Source organism: Bos mutus, chromosome 10 (genome assembly GCF_027580195.1).
Source record: "Bos mutus isolate GX-2022 chromosome 10, NWIPB_WYAK_1.1, whole genome shotgun sequence".
Classification (NCBI taxonomy): Eukaryota; Metazoa; Chordata; class Mammalia; order Artiodactyla; family Bovidae; genus Bos; species Bos mutus.
In genome coordinates this window covers 12,303,036-12,326,366 of record NC_091626.1, presented here as the reverse complement: position 1 = coordinate 12,326,366, position 23,331 = coordinate 12,303,036, and the positions used below count along the sequence as shown (strand labels likewise).

General features: G+C 50.4%; 1 protein-coding gene across 1 annotated transcript in view; it reads left to right on the top strand.

The window, feature by feature from the left end:
* The window catches only part of MEGF11 (multiple EGF like domains 11), a 391,669-nt gene extending 369,341 nt beyond the window's left edge, over positions 1 to 22,328 (top strand). The window contains 12 exon segments of the mRNA XM_070377308.1: positions 1,638 to 1,766; positions 2,767 to 2,895; positions 3,382 to 3,510; positions 4,403 to 4,531; positions 5,862 to 6,098; positions 7,610 to 7,728; positions 9,960 to 10,026; positions 10,681 to 10,782; positions 13,242 to 13,298; positions 20,781 to 20,921; positions 20,924 to 20,986; positions 21,654 to 22,328. Coding sequence (XP_070233409.1) covers positions 1,638 to 1,766; positions 2,767 to 2,895; positions 3,382 to 3,510; positions 4,403 to 4,531; positions 5,862 to 6,098; positions 7,610 to 7,728; positions 9,960 to 10,026; positions 10,681 to 10,782; positions 13,242 to 13,298; positions 20,781 to 20,921; positions 20,924 to 20,986; positions 21,654 to 21,814 — 1,463 coding nt within the window. The 3' untranslated portion in view covers positions 21,815 to 22,328.
* The last annotated feature ends 1,003 nt before the right edge of the window (positions 22,329 to 23,331 follow it).

Here is a 23,331-nt window from a genome sequence, read left to right as displayed (position 1 = left end):
CTTCTAAGTGTGGTGGGGATACAGACATGGGTGGAACCCAGGCCTGGCCGGAAATGGTTCACAAGCCACAGTAACAGAAGGCCAGGGAAGAAACTGACTAGGGTCCTAGAAGCTCAAACAGGGATGTAGCCTCCCAGAACAGAGAAGGGGGTGAATATACCAGGATTCAGTTCGGCTATAATATAAAAAACCAAAATAACTGAATTGAAAATGACAAGCTGTATTTTCCTCATGCATTAAAATAAATAAAGAGATCCAGAAGCAGGTTACTAGGAAACGGTGGGGTAGCTTTCAAAGGTGTCAGGCACCCAAGCTGCTGTCTTGCTCTGCCAGCCTCGGCATACGGCTCACCTCTAGTGTAAGGTAGCTGCTTGAGCTCCAGCCATCTTACCTATAATCTTCCTCCATAATCCACATTATTCTTCAATAAGAGGGAGGAATGGGCAAATAAAGACATGCATTTCCACTTACCATTGGTTAGAAGGTAGTCACACCTACCCAGCTGCACAGGTGGCCAGAAGCCCAGTAAATTCTACTTCTAAGGAAGACGAGAACTGGTATTAAAGGACTTGTTGTCTACTATAGAGGGATCACCAGGTAGGTGGCACTTAAGATGAGTCTTGTAGGCAGGGTAGGATTTCCACAACTGGGCACAAGAGTCAGGGAAACTCTGGGAGGAACAGTTAAAGGCACAGACAAGGAAAGGCATGGGGTATTATTTGGAAGATGGTGTGTGGTCCAGTTTCTGGGTGAGGTATGTTTAAGGGTTGATCTCTAGGATCTAGGTTTTATTCTGGGGCAACAGGGAGCCACTGAAGATGTTTGAGCTGGGCACAGGAGTGCAATGAAGAAGGCTGTGGCTTTAGAGAGCTCAGGCTCTAGGAAGCAGGTGGAGGATGGATTTCAAAAGAAATGAGAGGTAGGTGCTTAGTGAACTCATACCTAGTATTTAAAGGAGCTTGCAGCTTGGTTGAGGAAATCAGCCCTTCTTCCAGCAACCAAAGAGTGATTCCTCCAGGAGGGGCTGGGTCCAAAATCCTGCAAGTGACTCGAAGTGGAAATACAACCGGAGCTCCATGTTGGAGAGCCCCTTATGGACTCAGGAAGGTTCTCCTGAGGAGGCTGAGTGGAAGCTCAAGGAATAGTTGTATGTGGAGGGACAGGGGACAGGGACAGACATTTGAGGCTGGCCCCCTCTCCAGCTAACTGCAGACAGACCGGCCACCCCGCATGTCCCTCTTCTCCCGGCTATAAACGTCCTCTGCCCTGCGGCTGTGGGATCAGTGATGCTGACGAAAGTGTGATCATGGACAGCCGAGGGCTGCGGCAGGAAGCAGTAGGGTGCAGAGGTGGAATTCCCAGACTCACCACTTCTGTCTATGGGACCTCAGCCAAGTTATTCTACCCCTGTGGGCCTCAGCCTATTCCTGTCAGAGGCAGTCAGGAAGAAGGCAGCTGTGGGCACAAGAGGAGGAACTCACTGCTGTGGAAATGGGGGTGCTGAGGCAGGCAGTTCCCACCTGATCCATGACCCCATGGGGGCCACGACTGTGGCCTGGGAAAAGGAGTGTGGCTGTGGGTGGTGGTCTGAGGAGTGCAAGTGGGACAGCAGGTGCCAGGCTATCCTGTGCCCACAGTGTGTGCTGGAGGGCACTTTGGGCAGGACTGTGCCCAGCTCTGCTCCTGTGCCAACAACGGCACCTGCAGCCCCATCGATGGCTCCTGCCAATGCTTCCCTGGATGGATCGGCAAAGACTGCTCACAGGGTAAGCTGTTGCCCCCCTGGGAATGCCCCCCAGAAAAGCCCCCAACCAGGGTCAGGCCCAGAACCTCTCTGCCCCTGGTGCTTCCACCTCCCAGGGCTGAAATCTCCTTCTGCAGATAGGAGTGTTCACCTGAGTCCCATAGAGTCTCTACAGCTAACATGATGAATTCCTAGGAGTGATCACTGGCATTATTAACTGCTAGTTTTAAAGATATGAACATTATTGGTAATATCATTAATACTGTAAATGCTGCACATTAATAGTCCTAGAACCTGAGCAAGGAGTAGCCGCTAAGTCTGGATGGGGAGGAAGAGGGAGCAGGAAAGTAAGGTGAGGCCAGGGCAGTCACCTGAGGGGTGAGGGCATTCTCTGGGTAGCTCATGTGAATGATGTCCTGGGCATCACAGGCCCAGACAGGGCACTGTAGGTGCTGTAAGGTGAACCCAGTCTGATACAGAGGTAACAGGCAGAGTTTAAAGGCAGAGACCCAGTCTCTGCCCTGTGGAGTCCTTGGCTGATGGGTGAGACCCAGCCAGTACTCCTAGCAAGGTCCCAGTTAGATAGCCTGGCCTGAAGGCATTTCCGTGCTGAAGGCGGTGTCATCCTCAGGGAGCTCACCAGCCAAGAGACTCTCTACCCTGGGAAAATCCCCATCCTCCTGGGGAAGTTAGCACACAGTGTTCACACCGTAAACCACGTGTTTACCATTTACCACAGATACCCACACGCTCCAAATCACAATCAGTCCCCAGAGAGGGAAGAGTCAGAAACCCTCAGAGCTGGGAGAGTGGACAGAGAATCACCAGGAATCCGGGGTGCCTGGGTCAAGAGGTGACTGGAGGGTTGTGGCCACAGTGGTTAAGCCCCCTGCAAGTCAGGAAATGCCAGCCAGGTGCATTGTGGCACCTGGGCTCTGACATGCACTCCCCCTTCCTCTCCCTCCCTCTCCGTCTGCCCCTCTCTGCCTTGCCCTCACCCTCTGCATCCCACCCACCCCCAGCTTGCCCACCTGGGTTCTGGGGCCCCGCCTGCTTCCACACATGCAGCTGCCACAACGGGGCGAGCTGCAGCGCCGAGGATGGGGCCTGCCACTGCACCCCTGGTTGGACCGGACTCTTCTGCACGCAGCGTAAGCCCCGCCCTCCAGCCTCCCAGCTATTTGAATCCCATGCTGCAGCCTGCTGGCTGCCGTGGGCATCGTCCGGGCCTGCAGTGGAGGGAGGGAGGAGATAGGTGCCTGGCTGTGAGCTAACCACTTCACCCTCCACCCCTGGGATTGGCTGGAGAGGGTGGCTGGCTTCAGGGGATTGATGGGGCCCAATCCTGGAAGGTCAGGGCCATTAGGTACCCCAGCAATCACCAAGACCAGCCACTCCCTGGACAGGGGGCCCTGAGTGGGGAAGAGCAACCTGTGGCTGTGCAGCAGAGAGACACCAGCCTGGCCTCTGGTTCCAGGGCACCTTTGTCCAAAGGACTCCCCACCTGCTTCAGCGTGAGGGTTGAGCGTGGAGTGGCTCGGTGCAGGGTCTCACTGGTCTTCACCCCGTGCTGAGAGAGAGAAGGGAGATGAGACGAGTTTGATCCCAATGCAGATCCCCACCCTGTTTCTCTCCAGGCTGCCCAGCAGCGTTTTATGGGAAGGACTGCGGGCGTGTGTGCCAGTGTCAGAACGGCGCCAGCTGTGACCACATCAGTGGCAAGTGCACCTGCCGCACAGGCTTTACTGGGGAACACTGTGAGCAGAGTAAGCTGTCCTGAGCCCTGAGCCCAGGTGTCGATGCGGGGCCGCGGCCTCCTGCTGGGGAAGCCTGCCCCTTCACGGTCCACCCCTCAGGGCCCTGCACCCTCTGTTCTCTTGACTTTGGGAGCAGCTCCCAAGGAGAAAACCTGAAGGGTGGGCCTACATTGGTGTTTGAAGTTTTTTCCTCCAATTGGGGTGGGGATGGGCAAGTTGAGGCACAGCAGAGGCTTTACTACCCACTCCAGTGTTCTTGCCTGGAGAATCCCATGGAGGGGGAGCCTGGTGGGCTACCGTCTATGGGGTCGCAGAGTCGGACACGACTGAAGCGACTTAGCAGCAGCAAAGGGTTTACTGGGGGAAGGAGGAGCTTAATGAGAGAAAGCAAAGCAGACCTTGTTTGATTCCTCTTTGAAACCCCTGTGGCACCCAGCTTGGGGCCTGACACTGGAGGGTGCTGTGTAAATATGGACCAGGTGAGGAGGTAGGGGTGGGCATCCCCCCTACAGGGTTATAGGTGTCGTCTTGCCCCAAGTAGCAAACCAGAACACATCAGGCACTACAAAGAGGCTTTACTCCATGGAAGTGAAAATGTTAACAGCTCAGTTGTGTCTGACTCTTTGCAACTCCATGGACTTTAGCCCACCAGGCTCCTCTGTCCATGGAATTCTGCAGGCAAGAATACTGGAGTGGGTAGCCATTCCCTTCTCCAGAGGATCTTCCCAACCGATGGATCAAACCCAGGTCTCCTGCCTTGCAGGCAGGTTCTTTACTGTCTGAGCCACTTACCTGGCTTACTCTGTGAGGCAGAATCATCACCGCTGCCCACATGTGGGATGGGCAGGGTGGAGAGTAAGCACATCGCAGGTCTCTGCCACCTCCACTTCGTGCTTCACAGGATGCGCCCCAGGAACCTTTGGCTATGGGTGTCAGCAGCTATGCGAATGCATGAACAATGCCACCTGTGACCACGTCACTGGCACCTGTTATTGCAGCTCTGGATTCAAAGGGATCCGGTGTGACCAAGGTAAGGCACAGACGGCAGAGTTCCCAGGGACTAGGAAAGGGTTCCATGGAGGGAGGCTCTGGGGAGATTCCAGCAGGAATGACTGAATTGCATAAGAACCCTTTGTGACTCCCTTTCATTCACATCTGGGAAGAGCCTGGGAGTAGAATGGGGTGGGCTGGGGAGGGGTACTCAGGCGCCGGAGAGGCTGATGGAGCAGGCAGCCTCTCGGGCGCTGCTTCCCTCTGCTCATCCTTGACAAGTCGTGCAAGCCAAGGAAGGGTAACCGCAGCTAGTGCTGTGGAAAGGTGAGATGAACGAGCCGGAAGCGCTGCCAGATTCTGGTCCTGCCATGACCCACCAGGAGTGCTTGGGCAGGTCACTTCCTTTTGCTGGGGGGTCTGTTATCCCCACGCAAAGTGGAAAGACACAGGGTTATGCTGAGACCCAAGGAGCCCAAAAGGGCTCATCCTCGGCTCCAGGTCTATGGTCAGACAAGACCGCAGAGTGTAGTTCTAACGACCAAGTTGAGATTATGTGAGTAAAGGACTCAGTATGGTGCCTAGCTTGTGAGTGAGCACTGGATGAATGGTTTCTGCTGTTGGTTCGAGGACACAGGGACGAGAAGTGGCACACAAGCATCCACAGTACAGGAAAGGGGCAAAAGACATTTCCGCTGCACTCTGATGGGGGATGGGGGCCAGCCCGCACACGTATCTCTGAGAGGGGTGATACTTTAGGAGCAGCAATCCTGAGCACACTGGTTCAGCACTCACAGCTTTCATTGCCAGTCTGTGATCAGTGCTCACAGTGGGATTACTGTCCCCGTGTTACAAATGGGCAGACCGAGGACTCAGAGTCACACAGCTGGTAAACAGGGAGAGGGGCTGAATCCAGCTTTTCCTGACTCCTGAGAAACCCAACTCTACCAGTTACTGGCTGTGTGATCTCGAGTAAGTTACCCTAACCTTTCAGTGACTCAGTTTCCTCATTTGTGAAAGGGGAATAGTCTTTATTTCTTATAGGACTTATAAACATCCCTTTGAGGGATACTAGGAAGAGCAAATGGGTTATTATCTGTAACTCAGTTTTAGAATAAAGTAAAATACTCACTAAACACCTGTGATTTGTTTCCCATCTATAATCACATTTGCTCCTTGTCATGACCCTGGGTGGGACTCCACTTGGGTAGACAGCTGAACACAACGCCAAACTCATGATGCTGAAGGGATTGAGGAATAGGGCCAAGACCTGAACCAGGTCTCCCGACATTCGAGGAGCCTAGCCCCAGGCTGAGGTGGCCTGAGAGGAAGCAGGCCTGCCTCCGGCTCAGCTCCGCCTCTGTCCGCAGCTGCCCTCATGATGGAGGAGCTGAACCCCTACACCAAGATCAGCCCAGCGCTGGGTGCAGAGCGGCACTCAGTGGGTGCCGTCACGGGGATCGTCCTCCTGTTGTTCCTCATCGTGGTGCTGCTGGGACTGTTTGCCTGGCGCCGGCGGCGGCAAAAAGAGAAGGGCCGGGACCTGGCTCCCCGCGTCTCCTACACGCCCGCCATGAGGATGACCAGCACTGACTACTCCCTCTCAGGTCAGACTATGCCCCCAGCACCTCCCGCTGCCACCCCCCCCCCAACATACACACAACCTAGCAGGAACCACGCGATATTCTTGGGGACCCCGGGTTTATTGCTGCAGGTGGGTGGTGGTGCCTGCAGGGCTGGCTGCTCAGACTCCCCTAGAAAGAGAGTGTGGCGGCGAGCAGCAGGAGCTAACTTGGAAAGGTAGACAGGGCTCCCAGGGAGTGCCACTTCCTTGGAGCCCACTCTCAACATCTATGGTTAGCAGCCTTCTTTCATTTCTCCAGAGCTTCCCCTTCTCACTGGGCTTCAGTCGCAGAACACCCACACAAAGCAGTAACTTTCCTAAATGCTGCAGGGGACCCTCTCCCCAGCCTGATGTCTGCATCACCTCAGGAAACCAGCCTTGGGGCCCACCGTCCAAGCCCTGTCTCATTTTTGCTTCCTTGGAGAAGGCCTCAGAGCACCCCTCCCTCCCAGTTCCCAGAGTTAGGAGGGCCTGATCTGTGCAGTGAGACGGGACAGTGCTGAAAGCGTGGGCAATGTCCCTCGAGCCAGGTCTGCGGGAACCCAGCCTGTTCACAAATCCGGTACCAATGCCAGCAGGCATTCGATCTGGGAGTCCAAGAGGTGGGGATGGGACTCTTGGGCCAACCCTTCCTCTCCCCTAACCCTAGACTGCTGCCTTAGAAATAGAAACAGCTTTTTGCTTCATATTTCATTAAACTGAAGAGGTAAAAATGCCCTAACTTTGCCCCCAGCCCTGAGCCACAGGAGGGTAGGCCTGTCAGAGGTGGGCACAGGATGCCAGCTCTCCACAGCTGGCTCCACGGCTCATGGCTGCCTTAGAAAGCCCAGAGATCACGTCAGCCTGCTGACACGCCATTCCTGCTAAGTGCGGCCTACCATTTGCCCAGCTCTGTGCTACGCACGGCACATCCCAGGCCCGGGCACAGACCCTGCCTGAGAGAGCTGCTGGCCTGCGTGCCGCCCTGGGTTTCAGCCAAAGCTGAGATCCTCTGATGAAGTCCCAAAGCTTATGTATTTGGGGATTTTCTTCTCTGACCATGATAAGCAAGATTGGCTGGGTTTTCCCAGACCATCCCACTGGAATTCCCCAGCCCAGTGTGGAGGTCCTGGAATCTGCAGGAGGGCAAGGCCAGGAGTGGGGTTCTCTTTACAGCCTCACTCCTGGGATCTGACCCCAGAGGAGGCAGGGGAGGGTCAGCTCAGCCCTACACAGTGACTCAAGGATACTGAGGCTGTCAAACTAACACTTCTCATGCTGGTACCACCGCCCACACTGGCATGTTGCAAGCAGGGCCAACACAAGCAAAGGGGCAAGTCAGGCTCTACAGGCTTCCAAGGGGAACAGTAGATGCCAGGAAGCTCGGGGGATGGGGGACTTGGCTGCCTGACTTTGCAGAGCGCTCTCAAGGTGGCCACACCAAGCATTAGCTTAGGGGTGTCTCGTGCCAGGGGCAGGGGTATGATGGTATGTGGCACCTTGTTCTCTTCCCAGATTTGTCTCAAAGTAGCAGCCACGCCCAGTGCTTTTCCAATTCGAGCTACCACGCACTGGCGTGCGGGGGGCCTGCCACCAGCCAGGCCAGCACTCTGGACAGGAACAGCCCCACCAAGGTACCGGGCCCCTGACTCTCCCCAGTCCCCATCCACTGTCTTCCCACTGAGCCCTCCCCTCTGCCCGGGGAAGAAACTGCACCACCACTACCCTACCTAGGGTCTGCACGGAACCAACTGCCAATACAATAAATGGAGCCCTGTGAGCCCACGTGTACACTCTATGTAAAGCGTGTAGGAGGAAGCCAGCAGGCTCTATGAAGCCAACACGGGCCATGCAAGCAGCACACATCACATGTAACCAACCACAGCACCACTCAGTGAAGCACACACCCCACACCCTGTGTGCCAAGGCATGTGATCATCATGTAATCACACACAGCCTTGTCACACACAACCACGTGACTACTTTTGCCTCATGTTAACACATATAATGAAAACACCCCACCACTCATCACTGCAGTATGTTACCAACACCATGTGTGCCACAAGCGCACAGAGTACTACCAGTACTCAGGTGCCACCTGATATCCTTGTATCTGGACATACTACATGTTATCAGTACACACCCACAACATACGTTGCTATCAGAACCACCACACGGGACACAGAAACATCAGCCACAGCCAGCGTGCCCGCTGACGGAGTCGGGCAGGACTTCAGGGTCAGGTGTGTACCACCCTGGACAGGGCCCTCCCTCACCGCTTCCAACACAGCGCTGGCTGATGGCAAGACGTCCTTTTACGTAAGTCACAGGCCCTCGGGCAGGGACGTCTCAGCACACACACGTGCTAACCCCTGCTCCCAGTATGCCAGGACCTATAATGGGCAGAGAGGTTCAGAAATAAGAAACAGCCCCCAGAGACCACAAGGTCACGCTGCACGCATGCAGACATACACAGCATGGATCACGGGGAGGTTGGGGGCGGGGGGATTGGTACAGCCCCAGGATTCCTGGCGTCTGGTACCTCTGTACCCACCTCTGGGTCAGAAACATGTACAGGAGCACAGTTTTCATCCTCCAGGCCTTAGAGCTGTAGGGATCATTTCTCCCCCTCTGCCCCACAGAAAACATCCACAGACCACAGATCTGGTAGGAATGCATCCTGAACCCCCGCAGCAACAACAGCACAGACCCCGTACAGCCCCAAGAGCTATTACTGTCAAGCCAGCACCCAAAGGTCACTCTTCAGGGCTCTCAACTTCAGTTCCCCTATGGAATGGGAGTGCTGCATGCAAGGGACCTTGAGGTCCACGTGCAAAGCCTGTGACCATCAGCTCCAACCCAGCTTCACAGCTTTAGGCCTATCTGAGGAGCCAAGGGAAAGGAATCCAGAAGTTTCCCAGTAGGAGGCCCTTGATTAACAAGAGCCACATTATCAAGGCTACAGTAGACGCAAGGCAAAGGATGCCAGGGATGAGAGGCCAAGTCCCTGTGTCCCTGTCATTCCTGGTCTCATTCTAACAGCGAAGTACCAGTCACCCTCTTTCACTAAGTCAGGGGGTAGAGTTACTGCAGTGCAGCCCACTTGGTGATCCTCTGGCTCACTTCACCCTAGGGCCCCAAAGTGGTTCTGTGTAGTCAAGAACCCTCAGCCTAGCAGATGTGTAGCAGGGGCAAGCAGCTGTGATGACGTGGAAAGGACATGGGTCCAGGAGCTGAGACCTGAGGTGTAGACCCAGCTCTTCTGTGTGTGACCATGCATAGGGCCCACGAGCAGGACTCAGGTCCCCATCTGTGAAATGAGAACAACGATCCTTGCCTCCTACGAAGGGCAGGTGTGAGTGCAGGAAGAGGAGTACCATAGGGACACCCTATCCCAACGCCTTCCCCTGCTCACGTGAAAGGGAGACGCTCTCAGCCTGGATCAGGCGGCAGAAGGGACGCTGATGCTGGAGGCAGCCTCAGCGCCGCCCCCTCTGCTAGAGGGCCATGCTGCAGCCGAGACACTGCCAACACTGCCTCCCACAGCTCAGCCCCACCCAGCTGACCTGCCTCCCCAGCCAGGGCCAGCTTGGCTCAGGTCAGTTCTCGGCTCCTCTTTGTCCCGGGGCCTGGAAGCCCTACAGCTTCAGCCAGACAGCTTAGATATGCTCGGCTCCCACTGGGCCCAGCCACACCATGGTGGCCTGTCATGGAACACCTACCTCGTCCATCCCCCCAACGACCTAGCACCTAGGTGGGTCAGGGTCATCACAGGGGTGGCACACGAGGGTGGGCAAAAGCAAAGGCTGGGCAGGGGCATCTCAACGGCACTAGATATTAACTCGTTCTCCTGCTTTCCAAACAGCTCAGTAACAAGTCCCTTGACAGAGACACGGCAGGCTGGACCCCCTACAGCTATGTGAACGTGTTAGGTCAGTAGTGGTTTGAGCCTGGTCCCTGGCCTTCAGGCCCCGCCGTCTTCTCCTTCTCCCACATTGACAGGGGCCCTGTCCCAGCTCCAAGGGAGAGTTAGTAGATAAATCTTAAGCATGATTTCCCCCAGGAAAAAGGGGTGTGGGGAGGAAACCCAAGCCCCTACTTCAGTTCTCATAAGCAGATGAGGCCCAGGGCCCCTTTCATTCCTACTAGGGGGTAGGTGAGGGTGGCTGTGACCCAGGACCACAAGGGAGAAAGCTCGGGTCCAGGTGTGGGGATTCAGGTTGGAGGCAAAAGATGCTCTTACCATCTGGGAAAGGGACCCCCTGCCTGAGCCAGGCCCTGCTACCAAGGTGCCCCATTCAAGGACTTCTTCCCTCTGCCCCACTGCCCTGGTGACACCAATTTCTGTGGGGGGTGGGGTGAGGGATGGGGGTGAGAGGCAGCAAGGCCATTTGGCCTCAGCTCTAGCAAACCCCCCTGGCCCCACTGGCTCTAGGCTCCCTCGGATGCTTCACAGAAGCCTTAATTCCCTTCAACCTGCTGCACCCTGCCTCTTGTCCCCCCTCCCACCCCTGTGTTACGCACCCCTCCCCTGCCATACCAGGGCCCTGGGAATAATGGCTGCTCCCTGTCATTCCTCTCACTAGACTCCCATTTCCAGATCAGTGCCCTGGAGGCCAGGTACCCGCCCGAAGACTTCTACATTGAACTTAGACACCTCAGCCGCCCCGCTGAGCTACACTCGCCAGGTTAGACTCCCAGCCCTATACCCTCTATCCCCTGGACCCCTGAGGCCATCCTATAAGACCAGACCTGCACCTACCCCAAATCCCCTTCCTATCCTTTCACCCACCCCATGGACCCAGAACTCTCCCCGTTGAGCCCCTTCCCTCCGACAAGCCTAGTTCCCCATGGGAAGAAGGAAACCCGTCTGCATTCCTCAGTCATTCCTGCTATCATGCTCAGTGGATACGTACAAACTGCAACTGGTTTTACGTGGAGGGAACAAAGCGTAACCACACTCCTTGCAGACCACGGAATACAACCCAAAACCACTGAGAAATGACTTGGGGATGGCTACATCTTTGGGCCCATGGGTGTGGATGACAGAGAGTAGACTGGCCAAAAAGCCCAAAGTCCCCCAGAGGGAGAGCCCAGACCAAGCACTCCTAGGTCAAAGGGCAGGTGGTCCAGTAGGGATCTAGATCTAGAGAGGTTGAGGCCGGACGTGTCAACCAACATCCTCTGGGCCCATATATTTAGGCTCAAACCTGATAGCTTGGGAAAGATGCAAAAAGGAGACTTTGAAAGTCAGTCCCTACTGTGGGAGGAGGTGGGGTAGGAGTTACAGAAGTAGGTCCAATGAACAAATAGAGAATGTGGGCCCCCAACAAAGTGCCCCTGCCCCTGAGGGCACCCTGAACACCCGTGGGGCCTAAATTCAGGCTCTAGCTGGTTTCTAGAGCTCAACTGAAATGCAGCTCTAGCAACCCCTGCAGGTCTCTGGGTCCAGGGACAGTAAAAAGAGCAAAGGTCTGAACTCATCTACCCAGTAAGTAGTTATGGGCTTCAGAAACCCTGGGCTTATACCCAGGAGGCTGTGCTCCCAGCTGTCAGCCCCTGGAGCAGTGCTCAGGACATTCAATAATCCCACAGAATACAATCCCCACCCCCAGCCCCTGCAACATACACACACACAATCACCACCCTGCACCCCTTTCCACTTGGAAGCATCCTCTGGGCTCAGCCCATCTCTCTCTCTCAATCACTACAGCCAAAGCCACCACACGTCATTTTCTGGCTTATACTGAGGTAGGCTGGTAAACAACGGGAGGGTGTACTTCAGGACATCTGGGTTCTACGTGGAGCTCAACTTCTCACTTGGTGTGGTCTCAGCCAAGTCACTGCCTTTCTTTGAGTCTGTATTCTGTTCTATAAAAAGGGGGTTAACTTTTTAATAGCCTAGCCTCCATCCCTCAGGGAGGGCAAAGGAAGCCCTGGTCCCAGGATAAAGATGCCAGGGGTTCAGATTGTCGCAGTCCTATTTCTGAAGGGCACAGGTACCTATAGGTCCTTTAGAAGAATAGCGAACTTGAGAAAACTTGGACCTGGCTCTGCTCTCAGTACCGTGTGGAAGGCAGGGAGATAGGAGTAGGCTTCTGCAAATTCCACCAGGGAACTCTATATGGAGGCGGCATGAGGAGGTATCAGAACAGCCATGTGTTGGTCTTCGGTATCAGACACTGGGGAGAGTTGAGTGGAGTCTAACTGTATTTTAGTAAGCACTTGCTCCCTTGTCTAATACTGCAGCCTCAGTTAAAAGCTGGGGGGGGGAGGAAATGGCTTTGACTGTGAGCTCAAGTCATTACTGTCCAAATTCAAAGTATCATATAGTTTCTTTTCTGGGATCACCAGCAGCGAAGAACCTGAGCTTGGTCCCTGAAGTTTCACGTCCTTCCTACCTCTGGCTGGTGCTGAGGACCATGCATTGTGGGAGCCTAGGATAAACTGTAGTAGCCAAAAGGGAAAAAAGAAATGCTTGGGATTGAAAAACACTGGAAATGTTGTTCAAAGACAACTCTCAATTATGTGCAAATAGTCCACCCAAAAAAGTGGGGACAGGCGACTAAAAGAGCTGACTGGCTGGGAGTGACTGTATAACCTGTAGAGAGGACTAACCAACCTCAGCTGCCTGTCCACCTCCCTCTGGCTCCCCTCAATCGAGCATCAGACCCACAAGGGGAGCGACAGGCAAGACTAGAGCTATGAGGTGAGAAAGTCTTCACCCTCATTCCAAAATCCAACAGAAATGGGATTTGGAATGTCATACACCCTTCCCCCAAGCTGAGAACTGGTCCTGACTCATTCCCTATCCTACACTCTTGGAACCTGGAACTTCACTTGGTGACTGTAGGTGGCATCAGAACTGCCTGTGATCACCTCCAGAAGACATTCCCCTCAAAGAGATTACAGAGCAGTAGTGCTAAATATGCAGGGGGTGACAGAGCTCACCACTTACACATAGGAGCTTTTTAAAGAACTCTCATATGGTCAAGATGATTTAGAGGAGATTAAACCCCGAGTAATTTTCTAGCACTAAAGAACTATTTTCTGGGTAGGAGAGAACAGGAAAAAAAAAGAATACATGTAGTCTAAGTAAACCTCATTCACCTCTCTATTTTTCTTTCCTTTTTCTATTTTTATGCAGGTGCTTGTGGAATGGACAGACGTCAGAACACATACGTTATGGACAAAGGCTTCAAAGGTAGAGTATCTAATCATGATGTACCATTAGGGAGGCTAAGAAAGATAAAGAATGCAAATCTGAAATCGCCAGGGTTTCTACCAGAGACAAAACTATGCATTTCTTCCCCCCATTCCCCCAAAAAAGTTAAAGACCACAAACCTGGGACGGCTGGGTAGCTCTGCCCAGGAGGAGCAATCATAATAATAATGATTTCATCTTTTGATTTCAGTTGAACCTGCTTAGGAAATGCTTGTGGGATTTTTTATAGATGCCAACTAAATGTCTTCGGAAATGCAGAACGTCATTATCCTACCAATTAGTATGAGTTCAATTGATTATGAAATCTGAAATAAAGTCTATCTACTTGCCCCAGAGGCCTCCTGTCATTGCGCTGGCGAGGAATGCCACCCTGCACCTGCTGGCTTTCTGGGGTGCAAGGAATGAAAATGACACCTAGTGTTACTATTGTACGATGCCCCACCTTTACAAGGTCTCTGTCCCATAGAGCAGGGAAGCTAGGACTAATCCCCAGCACGCGAGAACTGCAAGTCAGATCATCCCTCTAGGAAGTATACAGGTGAAGCCACAGATGAAAGGTCAGGTCCTTTCCCAGGCTTGGGGCCTAGGTTTAAAATGAAATAATGTATGAAATAGGCGGCTTTGAAATTATGTCACTTATTAACTATGACAAACCTCTCCAAGGCCCAGTTTCCTCAATTACAACGTTGAGATAAGTATGCTTGTCCTACGGTCTAACAAGGTTACCCTGATTATGCAATAAAAATCACAAATTGGAAGAGTTTTTGCATATTGTACAGGATTATACTGATGTAACAGAGTTGTCCCTTTGTCTCTGAAATCTATTCAAGAATCTCAGCCAGGGACTTCCCTGGTGATCCAGTGCCCAAGACTATGCTCCCAATGCAGGGGGCCTGGGTTCTATCCCTGGTAGGGGAAGCAGACCCCACTTGCCACAACTAAGACCTTGCATAGCCAAATTGAATTTAAAAAAAAGCAACTCAGCCAAACTGAAGGAGATAAGACTTACAGCAACGATCCCAGTGGACAGCCTAAATCTACCTGTGTACCAGAATCACCTGGAAAGCTTGTTAAAAATACAGATGCCCACACCCTGCGTCCCCAAGATTCTGATGCAATAGATCAAGAGTGCTGAGTGCCTCAGGGTATCCTTACGTAGCAGATCACCGAACACTTAGAAACCACTGGTCTAGACTGACTCAGATTTCTCATCAGATTTAGCCTAAGACATACCTGAGACACAACTATTTCCTAACCAAGGAGAGCTGGTCATATACAGCCCTTTGTGGGGTGGTTACTAGAAGTAGGGTGTGCTAGGGGCGGGTGGCGGTGAGCACTGTGTTCTGAACAACAGAGCAGGAAGAACAAGTCTCCACCAGAACATGTATGTGCCCTGCCCAAGAGAACTATCTGAGGACAGGAGGCCACCCATAGGCTCCTGGTCAGCCAAAGAACCCTACCCCCTTGGGAGCATCATTCTGGTTTTTTTTTTTTTTTGACTTAAACCACCCGAATGAAAGCGAGCACCATCACAGTAGATGAAGCTAAACAAAAGAAAAGACAACTATACTGTTTCATCACCGTGATCTTGGACCTCAGTTTCTTCAAGAGGCATGGGGACTGGACAAACCTCTCTACGGGCCCTTGACAGCTCTGAGAATACCCATGACTCAAGCCTGAACGAACGCAGACAGGCCCAGACAGCGCAGCACATGAGCACACACTTCCCAACGCACTGTGTGTCCTGCACACTGTGGTAAGGGCTGTCCCTCGCAGCCACGAACGCGAAATGCAGTTAAGGACAGCAGTGTCCCAGCCTTGGCGCCATGCACTCCTGTTTTGTGGGATCATCCGAGTCTGAGTGCAGGGGAGGCCGAGCAGGCTAGCGGCCAGGTTTTGTTTCACCACCCTATAAATCTGATCCTCTAAATTGGAGAGAAAAGAGGACTATATAGGCAAATGTACCAACAGGTATTAGGGATCCACACACCAGAAACCACAAGAAAACAAAATCACAGGTCAGAGCTTTACACGTATCAAGGACATGGAATAAACCCCACCAACTGGATGTCCCCCAAAAAACATTCAATAAACAAGTTATGTACCAGGAGTGCAACTGTTACCTAAAACTACTGGGCCAGACCAAATCAGTGGTTATCGGGGTTAAGAGTATTAGTGTTCTCTGAACTCAGTGGGAAAGAGACCTGATCTGGGAGTTAAAAGATCTGGGTTCTGTGGGGGAATTCCCTGACAGTCCAGTGGTTAGGACTTGGCGCTTTCACTGCCAGAGGCCACGCTCAATCCCTAGTGGAGGAATGAAGATTCTGCAAGCCCCAGAACTCAGACAAAAAATTAAAAGAAAAAGAAAAGAAAGAATTCTACTCTTGGTTCTTGCTGTGTAGCACCGATTAGATCACGGTGCTGTTTTCTGGGTCTTGGTTTCTTCCTCTATTAGGACAGGGTCTCTAAAGCCCTTTCCAGCTCTGACATGCTAAATCTTAACGTAATTCAGTCAATGCTCCCTCTCTCCCGCTACTTCCTGAAGACCTCCCCTCACTGTCACCCAGGAGGTTGCATGAGACCACTCATACTGCTAACCCCATTTTCTCTCTAAACACCTTTCCATCTCTCCTTCCTCTTCCTGACCCTCAGCACAATTATTCCCCAACAAACTGCTTCATGACAACACTTTTCTGTCATGCATTTCAAAGTGCTACAGAAGAAATCCTCCCCACCGGTCTCCATCACCCTTCTCCTGAAATCCTGGGTCCTGCTGCTGCTGCCGCTTTCCCCACCTGTATGCCCTTGCTAATGCAACCTCCAGGTGTCTCCTTGCAGTAACCGTGGCTTCCAAGCTAGTCAGGAGCCCACTGACATCCTGAAAATTGTTTTCAGCCGGTTTTTTTCCCCTCCCTCCAGTTCTCCTTCTGGCCCTGAGATCTCCCCAACTCCTCTCCCCAGTCCTTCTCTCTCAATCAAGAGAAAGGTGAGAAGTCAGGGCCCAGGAAGAGAAAAGGCAGTGCAGCCTCCTAATATGAGTAGGCTGAGAAGAAGAGAGATGGGTATTTGGTGCCTGGGTTTTCAGCAACAGTGAAATATTGGCCTTAACTAGATGATAATGTGAACCTAAAGGCTGGGGTTGGGTTTCCCTGTTGAATCAATGTTAAAGAATCTGCTCGCCAAACCAGGAGACCAGGTTGGATCCCTGGATCAAGAAATCCCCTGGAGAAAGAAATGGCAACCCACTCCCGTGTTTTTGCCTGGGAAATTCCATGTGGGCTATAGTCCATGGCGTTGCAAAGAGTCGGACACAACTTAGTGACTGAACAACAAAGGCTAGTGTTAAGTTCAAATCCTACTCACAAGGTGGCCTTGGAAAGTCATTTCCCCTCTCTCGATTTGCTGCTTCCATTATAAGATGAAGATGTTTCAACCAGCTCATTTCAGAGACCCTTTCTGCCTCTGATATGTGGCTGTACGTGATTTGGGAGAGGTAGGAACTATGTGAGCAGCAGTGCCAGGGCATTACAGGGCTACATCTGCAGGCTTGATGCTAATTACAGGCCTTGAAGAGCTTGGGTAGCCTTGCTTGAAGCTTCCATTTTCTTTGCAACACACCCAAAGTGCAGACACTGGCACAGAAGTGGGGCTATAAAAAGATGAGGAAGTGTCCTATAGCAGCTGGTTATTCTTCCCCTTGCCCCGCCCTCCCTCAGGGCAGGCAGGTAGATGACTCATCTGGAGAGAGGAAGAGCTTCCTGAAGTATAGTTTTCCAGCTGGCCTTGCCCTTCCCCTCCTTCCAGTCCTCAGAAGTAGAATCCAGATTATTCTATATTTCAACACCCTCCCAACACCACCTCAAAACACACACGCGCGTGCGCACACACTTCTCCATCATTTTGTCTTCACCTCTGGCCCCTTTACGGATGATACAGCTGCTCCCTGAAGCTAGCCCCTATTCCCACAAAACCCAGCTTCTCTTTTATCCAGTTAGGTGCATCCCCTGCTACAGAGCAAACTCTTTATTTCCCCAAACTTGAAAGCAGCCAACTTTTCTAGTGGATACAAGAGAAGCACTACTGGTTGGCTGAATCTCTGTTAGGCAAGGAGCTAGAGTGTCAAGGCTTTCCCAATGCTATAAGAATTGGTCATGGGATGTCCACAAAAAGCCTACAGCTTGGGTTTCTCAGCAGAACTGGGCCCCATAGATAAAACACCTTCCTTGTTGAGGGTGAACTGTATCTTTAGATACAGTTTGCAGTTAGGATATAAGAGAGGAGGTGGTTGTAGCTAAGTCAGGTCCAACTCTTCTGTGACCCCCTGGACTGTAGCCCACCAGGCTCCTCTGTCCTTGGAATTCTCAGAGCAAGAATACTGGAGTGAGCAGGCATTCCCTTCTCCAGGGGATCCTCTTGACCCAGGAAGTGAGCCCCAGTCTCCCAAATTGCAGGAAGATTCTTTACCATCTGAGCCACCAGAGAAGCCCATAGACAGGGTAACAAAATGTGAGGGGAAAACATCTTGATTGGGTATCAGAGAAGGTAGGGGTTGTCCTAACTTACTAACATTAGGCAAACTTCATGAGCTTTAGTTTCCTCATTTCTAAAGTAGTAATACTAGTCCTTACTGCCTGGGCCCCCTGCACAGATGTAACAAGAATCAAATGATCTAACTGGAGTGAGCGGAGCCCAGCAATGTGTGCTATAAAGCGAGCTATCATTAATCATCCAATTTTAGAAAATATGTAACTGAGTCAGGTGCCAATCAAAGCAAAAGGATGTTCCTGCATGGGGAGGAGGGGCGAGATGTAGGACTTTCCACTCAGGTAGCAGCCCTTCTTGAAGCAACACTGGAAGGCCTCAGCTTCCATGTGAGCAGCCGAGTCATAAAGCCTTACTACTTGGCTGGGAACCTCAAGTGGGAACAGCTCGCCAGCTGGGGTTCTTGGACTTAATTAACCCCAATCCACTTATACTAAGGAACAAAGTATTCACTAGAAGCAATTTAATGTGGCTCAGGTAGGTCATGACCAAGGACCCACAGCCACCTTCCCCCCATGAGCACCTCACCAGCAGTTAGGCCACTCCAGGCTCCCTTCAGTCTCTGCTAGGGCTGGCTGGGACTGCTATCTAGCGAGGACGTTTTCTCGGGACTTCCCTAGTGGTCCAGGGGTTAAGAATCAGCCTGCTAATGCAGGGGCATGAATTGGACCCCTGGTCCAGAAAGATCCCACCTGCCAGGAGCAACTAAGCCTGGGTACCACAACTACTGAGTCTTTGCACTAGAGCCCGGGCGTCACAACTTCTGAAGCCAGCTCGCCTAGAGCCCGTGCTCCACAACAAGAAAAGCCACCACAGTGAGCAGCTGGCGCACCACAACCAAGAGCTGCCTCCACTTGCCACACTAGAGAAAACGCCTGGGGGTAGCAACGAAGACCAAGGGCAGCCAAAAATAACTTTTAAAAAATATTTTCTCGTCTCTAGGGTTCTAGGCTAGAGACGGCACAAGGCTCACATCTCTCTCTCTCTGCTTGTGGGCTAAGTTGTGACACAACGTGCTCCAAGCCTGGTTCTGGAGCTTACTTTAATACCGACGAGCAGTGTGACCCTGGGGAAGTCACTTCCCTATTCAAACCTCAATTTCCTCATAAGCAGTAAAGCGGAAAGGGAAATAATAATTACTGCTGTGCCTACGCTAGAAGGAACTAATAGGTGAATGCAGTTTTGTACAAGATTGAGGAAACGTTAATTGTTAAAACAAACATAAATAACCCTTCACTAACAAAGAAGTGTTAGTCGCATTTGACTCTGTGAACCGATGGACTATAGCCCACCAGGCTCCTCTGTCCATGGGACTCTCCAGGGAAGAATACTGGAGTGGATAGCCATTCTCCTCTCCAGGGGATCTTCCTGACCCAGGGGTCAAACCTAAGTCCCCTGCATTGCAGGCAGATTCTTTACCAGCTAAGCCACCAGGGAATCCCAACAAAAAAAACAAATCCCCTCCAACCAGTTCCCTGTTGTGGGAGCAGACTCCTGCGGCGGCACACATGTCGGCCACTGCAGCCACGTGGAGTGCCCTGCTCTCCCTGGAGGGACCTCCAGTCACCTCCTGAATTACATTACCACTTCCACTTCTTTACATTTTTATTAATTTCACAAGTTGGAGGCAGAAGGCACAGATAAAGAGCGGCCCAAAATGTAATCTATGGTGGTTCTAGGGAAAGAGCATCTGAAAATTTTACCATCTGCTACCACTTATAGAAATTTAGAGCTGAGAAAGAGAGAAATTTCACCATCTGCTACCACTTAAAAGAAATTTAGACTTCTAAGATCACTCTTGACTAAAGTCCCTGCAACTCAGTGCTTATTTCTAGAGCCCCCTGGCTGGCAGAGCCTAGAAGGAGGGCCAGAGCTGCCGGATTAGAGTCTTCTGCTTTTTCTGGGCAAATTCTGCCACATTTGAAACAATCAACAGGAGGCAGTAATTTTCCCCCAAAAGGGAAAACAGCAGAGAGACTGAAGGAAGGGTTCCCCTTTCCTTGTGACTCCCAGTGACAAAGAAAACCTTCTTCCTCCAGGGAGCTACAGTTACCTTGCTTCATATTTGGAAATTAGTTTGCAACCTTTCATACCCTAATATACTCGGAAGTCTTAGGGATGACACACCTGAGAGACGCTAGGAGAAGCAACGTGAGTTCTCCCGGGATCAGAAAAAGATTCTGCAAAATTAGACTTCAGTGAGCATTCACAAGAACAGGAGTAAGTGACCCCACAAGATATACTGCAGGCTTGCTAGAAAACAGGAACTTTCCAAAGCCTCGCTTGAAACCAAGGTGCTTTTTAAACCTGTTACACTTCAACCTGCCCTGCCTCTCATCATGAGTTTCGCGAGAGCACGGGTACTACCCGTGGGCTGGCTAAAGGTTGCCAAACTGCTGACACCTGTGCCGAATCACACACCTACTGCCGAACCTAAGCTTGGTCGTCAAAAAGAATTCAGAAAAATGATGTCACAGAAAACACACAAGCCAAGGAGTCCCGAGGCCTGGATTCAAGTACTGGCACTGCCATGCATGTGCCATGTGACCTCAGCCAAGTCACTTCAGCTCCCTGGGCCACCATCCTCTAAAAGGCAAACAGTCAACTATCCTGGCAGGATTTTGTAAAAATTAAACAACAGATGTGAAAGCACATTATGAACATCTTGAATTAATCCCTTTCTGATGCTCTGCCTGACTACTAAAACAAAAAAGTTCTTATCCCCCCAAAAACATGTTTCTTTAAAAAAAAGAACTCTGCTTACCTCAGAAAGCATTTCTCAACGTAGTTAGTAAATGAATCTTAGACTGTCATAGGCATTTACAACTTCACAAGTCTGACAGCACATAAACTGTACTCTGCTTTTGGTATTTAAGCGTATGTCCTTGTTTGTCCTAAGAAATTTCTCTTGCCTTGCAGATTACATGAAAGAATCCGTGTGCAGTTCTAGCACTTGTTCCTTGAATAGCAGTGAAAACCCTTATGCCACAATTAAGGACCCACCCATCCTCACCTGCAAGCTTCCAGAAAGCAGCTATGAAGAAATGAAGTCGCCTGTGCACAGGGGTCTCCGTACACAGATGTGCCATCCTTGTCGACATCTAATAAAAATATATATGAAGTTGGTAGGTGTCTCAAATAAGTAACTTAGTGACAGCAGGGCACTAGTGCAGCATCCGAAGTAAAATCAGCCCTCTCCAGTCCCCATTTTGAAAACATCCCCTTCTTTTGTTGTTTTTTTAAGGAATTCAAAGTGAGCTGTCTTTCACAGGACCTCTATCCACTCTCATACAAGAAATCAAATTCTTGTGCCAACTCTGCTTTTTAAAAAACACTAAGTATGAAGCAGAAATACTGACTGGGGGTGGGGAGCTGGAGAGCCGATATACATACACACACACACACACACACACACACACACACACTCCTCAACTGACTGTTGACACAAATTCCTGTTTAAAACAGAAAACAATCAGAACAGACAGTTTGCAAGTTTTGAAATTATCTTGTTCTACTTTCTCCCAGTTGAACCCATGTCCCTGAGTTCACTGATAAGACTCCTACCGCTAGGATACTCTAAGGTCCCTTGGTTTTGACCAGAGCTTGGGATTCTGACAACACACTCACTTAGATTTTCAATCTCTTTAACAAGCCTCAGTCCTAACCCTCATACACTTATCCTAAGTCCTTGGTTTCTCTCCCCACCAAGTTAAACAGAATTCTTTTCCCCCGCCCAACGAGGCAACTAAAGCTAATCTGTTCTCTGAACTCATTTTTCACTATATTCCTTAGAGCCCACAGTCAGTGTGGTCCAAGAAGGCCGCGGTTGTAACTCCAGCTATATCCAGAATCCATACGACCTACCTAGGAACAGCCATATTCCTGGTCATTATGACCTCCTCCCAGTAAGACAGAGCCCTGCCAGTGGGCCATCCCAGGACAAGCAGTCTTAAGAGGGATAAGCCTCTCTCTTGCAATGTGCTCTGCTGAATATTCTCTGACTCTCTGAAAGAAGACAATCCCTTGACTTGAAATAATGGTACAGACTGACTCCAGCTGCGTATTAGTTATAACACCTGGAACTAAAGAAGAGCTTCCAAGGGACTGGATTAATTGTTCAAAAAGTCTGTTCTCAAAACCAAAATTTCCCACCCACTCACCCCCAACCCCAAATGCTCTGGTTGACATGATCTTTTAAAACATTTAAGATACAGCTACTCATCAACATCAGCTAAATATATATATATATATATATTTATCTATCTATCTATATATATATATATATATATATATAATCTGAAACATGATGCTTAGAAAGCATGTAGAATAGGTTTTACCAACTTTCCTAAGAGGAAAGGGAACTGGGGAGGTGAGGGGATTACTTGGAGGCACCTGAAATGTATATGTATCTTTAGTTCCTGTTACCCTCAATTATCTGCTTTATTGCCGAAGATAATTAATACATAGACATAAACTGTGTTAACATCAACCCTAAAGCACCTGTACATGTATGTCAGGTCAAACAAATTATAACAGCCAAGCTTACAGAGTTTAATATATAGTCTAATGCTGACAACTTCAATTTTTTTTTTTTAATAAAACTTTAAGAAATACAAATTAACTCTCCCTCTTCTGCCCCTGGTAGGAGTAGAAGAAAAAAGTTTCCAGAGCACAGCAGCCTCTTTCAGTCAAACAATGATTTCTAAGCCAGCTTTACCAAATCTTGCCAATTCAAAGTTCAAGAACATTGCAGGCCGATCCCGGCCTTGTTGTATCTCCTTAGCCATCCAATTCCTGAGTCATTTCATATGAAATAAAACTCTGAGATGATGCCTTTCAGCAAGCAGTCATAGACTGGTAAGAATTAAATATCCCTACAAATGGTTATTTGGCCTCCCGAATTTATTTTGGTTGGCATTCCTTGACTCAGAAAAGTACATGCTTTCAAGCATTTCTTCATAAATCTTGAGCTTGATGTAGTATGGAACCTAAAACTGTAGAAGAGATTAGACTCCCACTTTCAGGAAGTAGAAATCCACTTCCTAAAAGTGGATATGGGAAGTTTAAGTTGTTAAAGTGCATTATGCTTTTTGATGGAACTAAATGAAATGATTAAAGAATGGACTGTAACAAATTGCTGTGACATGATGTAAAAACTTAAGTATATGAACTACTTCCACCTTCCAAGCACCATCTACTGAGATGGCCAAAAATGTATTACAAGAGCTTAATGCCCCCGATTCCAGTATTTGGTGTATCTATATGTTCTACTTTAATGAATATAAACTAGAGCTCAGATGGGTCAAAAAGCCACCACTCCCAAACCCTAAGGAGGACCTCCTCACAAGAATTGAACACCCAAAGGGCAAACTGAGAAAACCAACGGACACCCCGATACCACTCCATTCCCTGATTAACAGTCCAGGCCATAAAAAATACTTCCAAACAGGTATATAGAAGAGGAACCAAG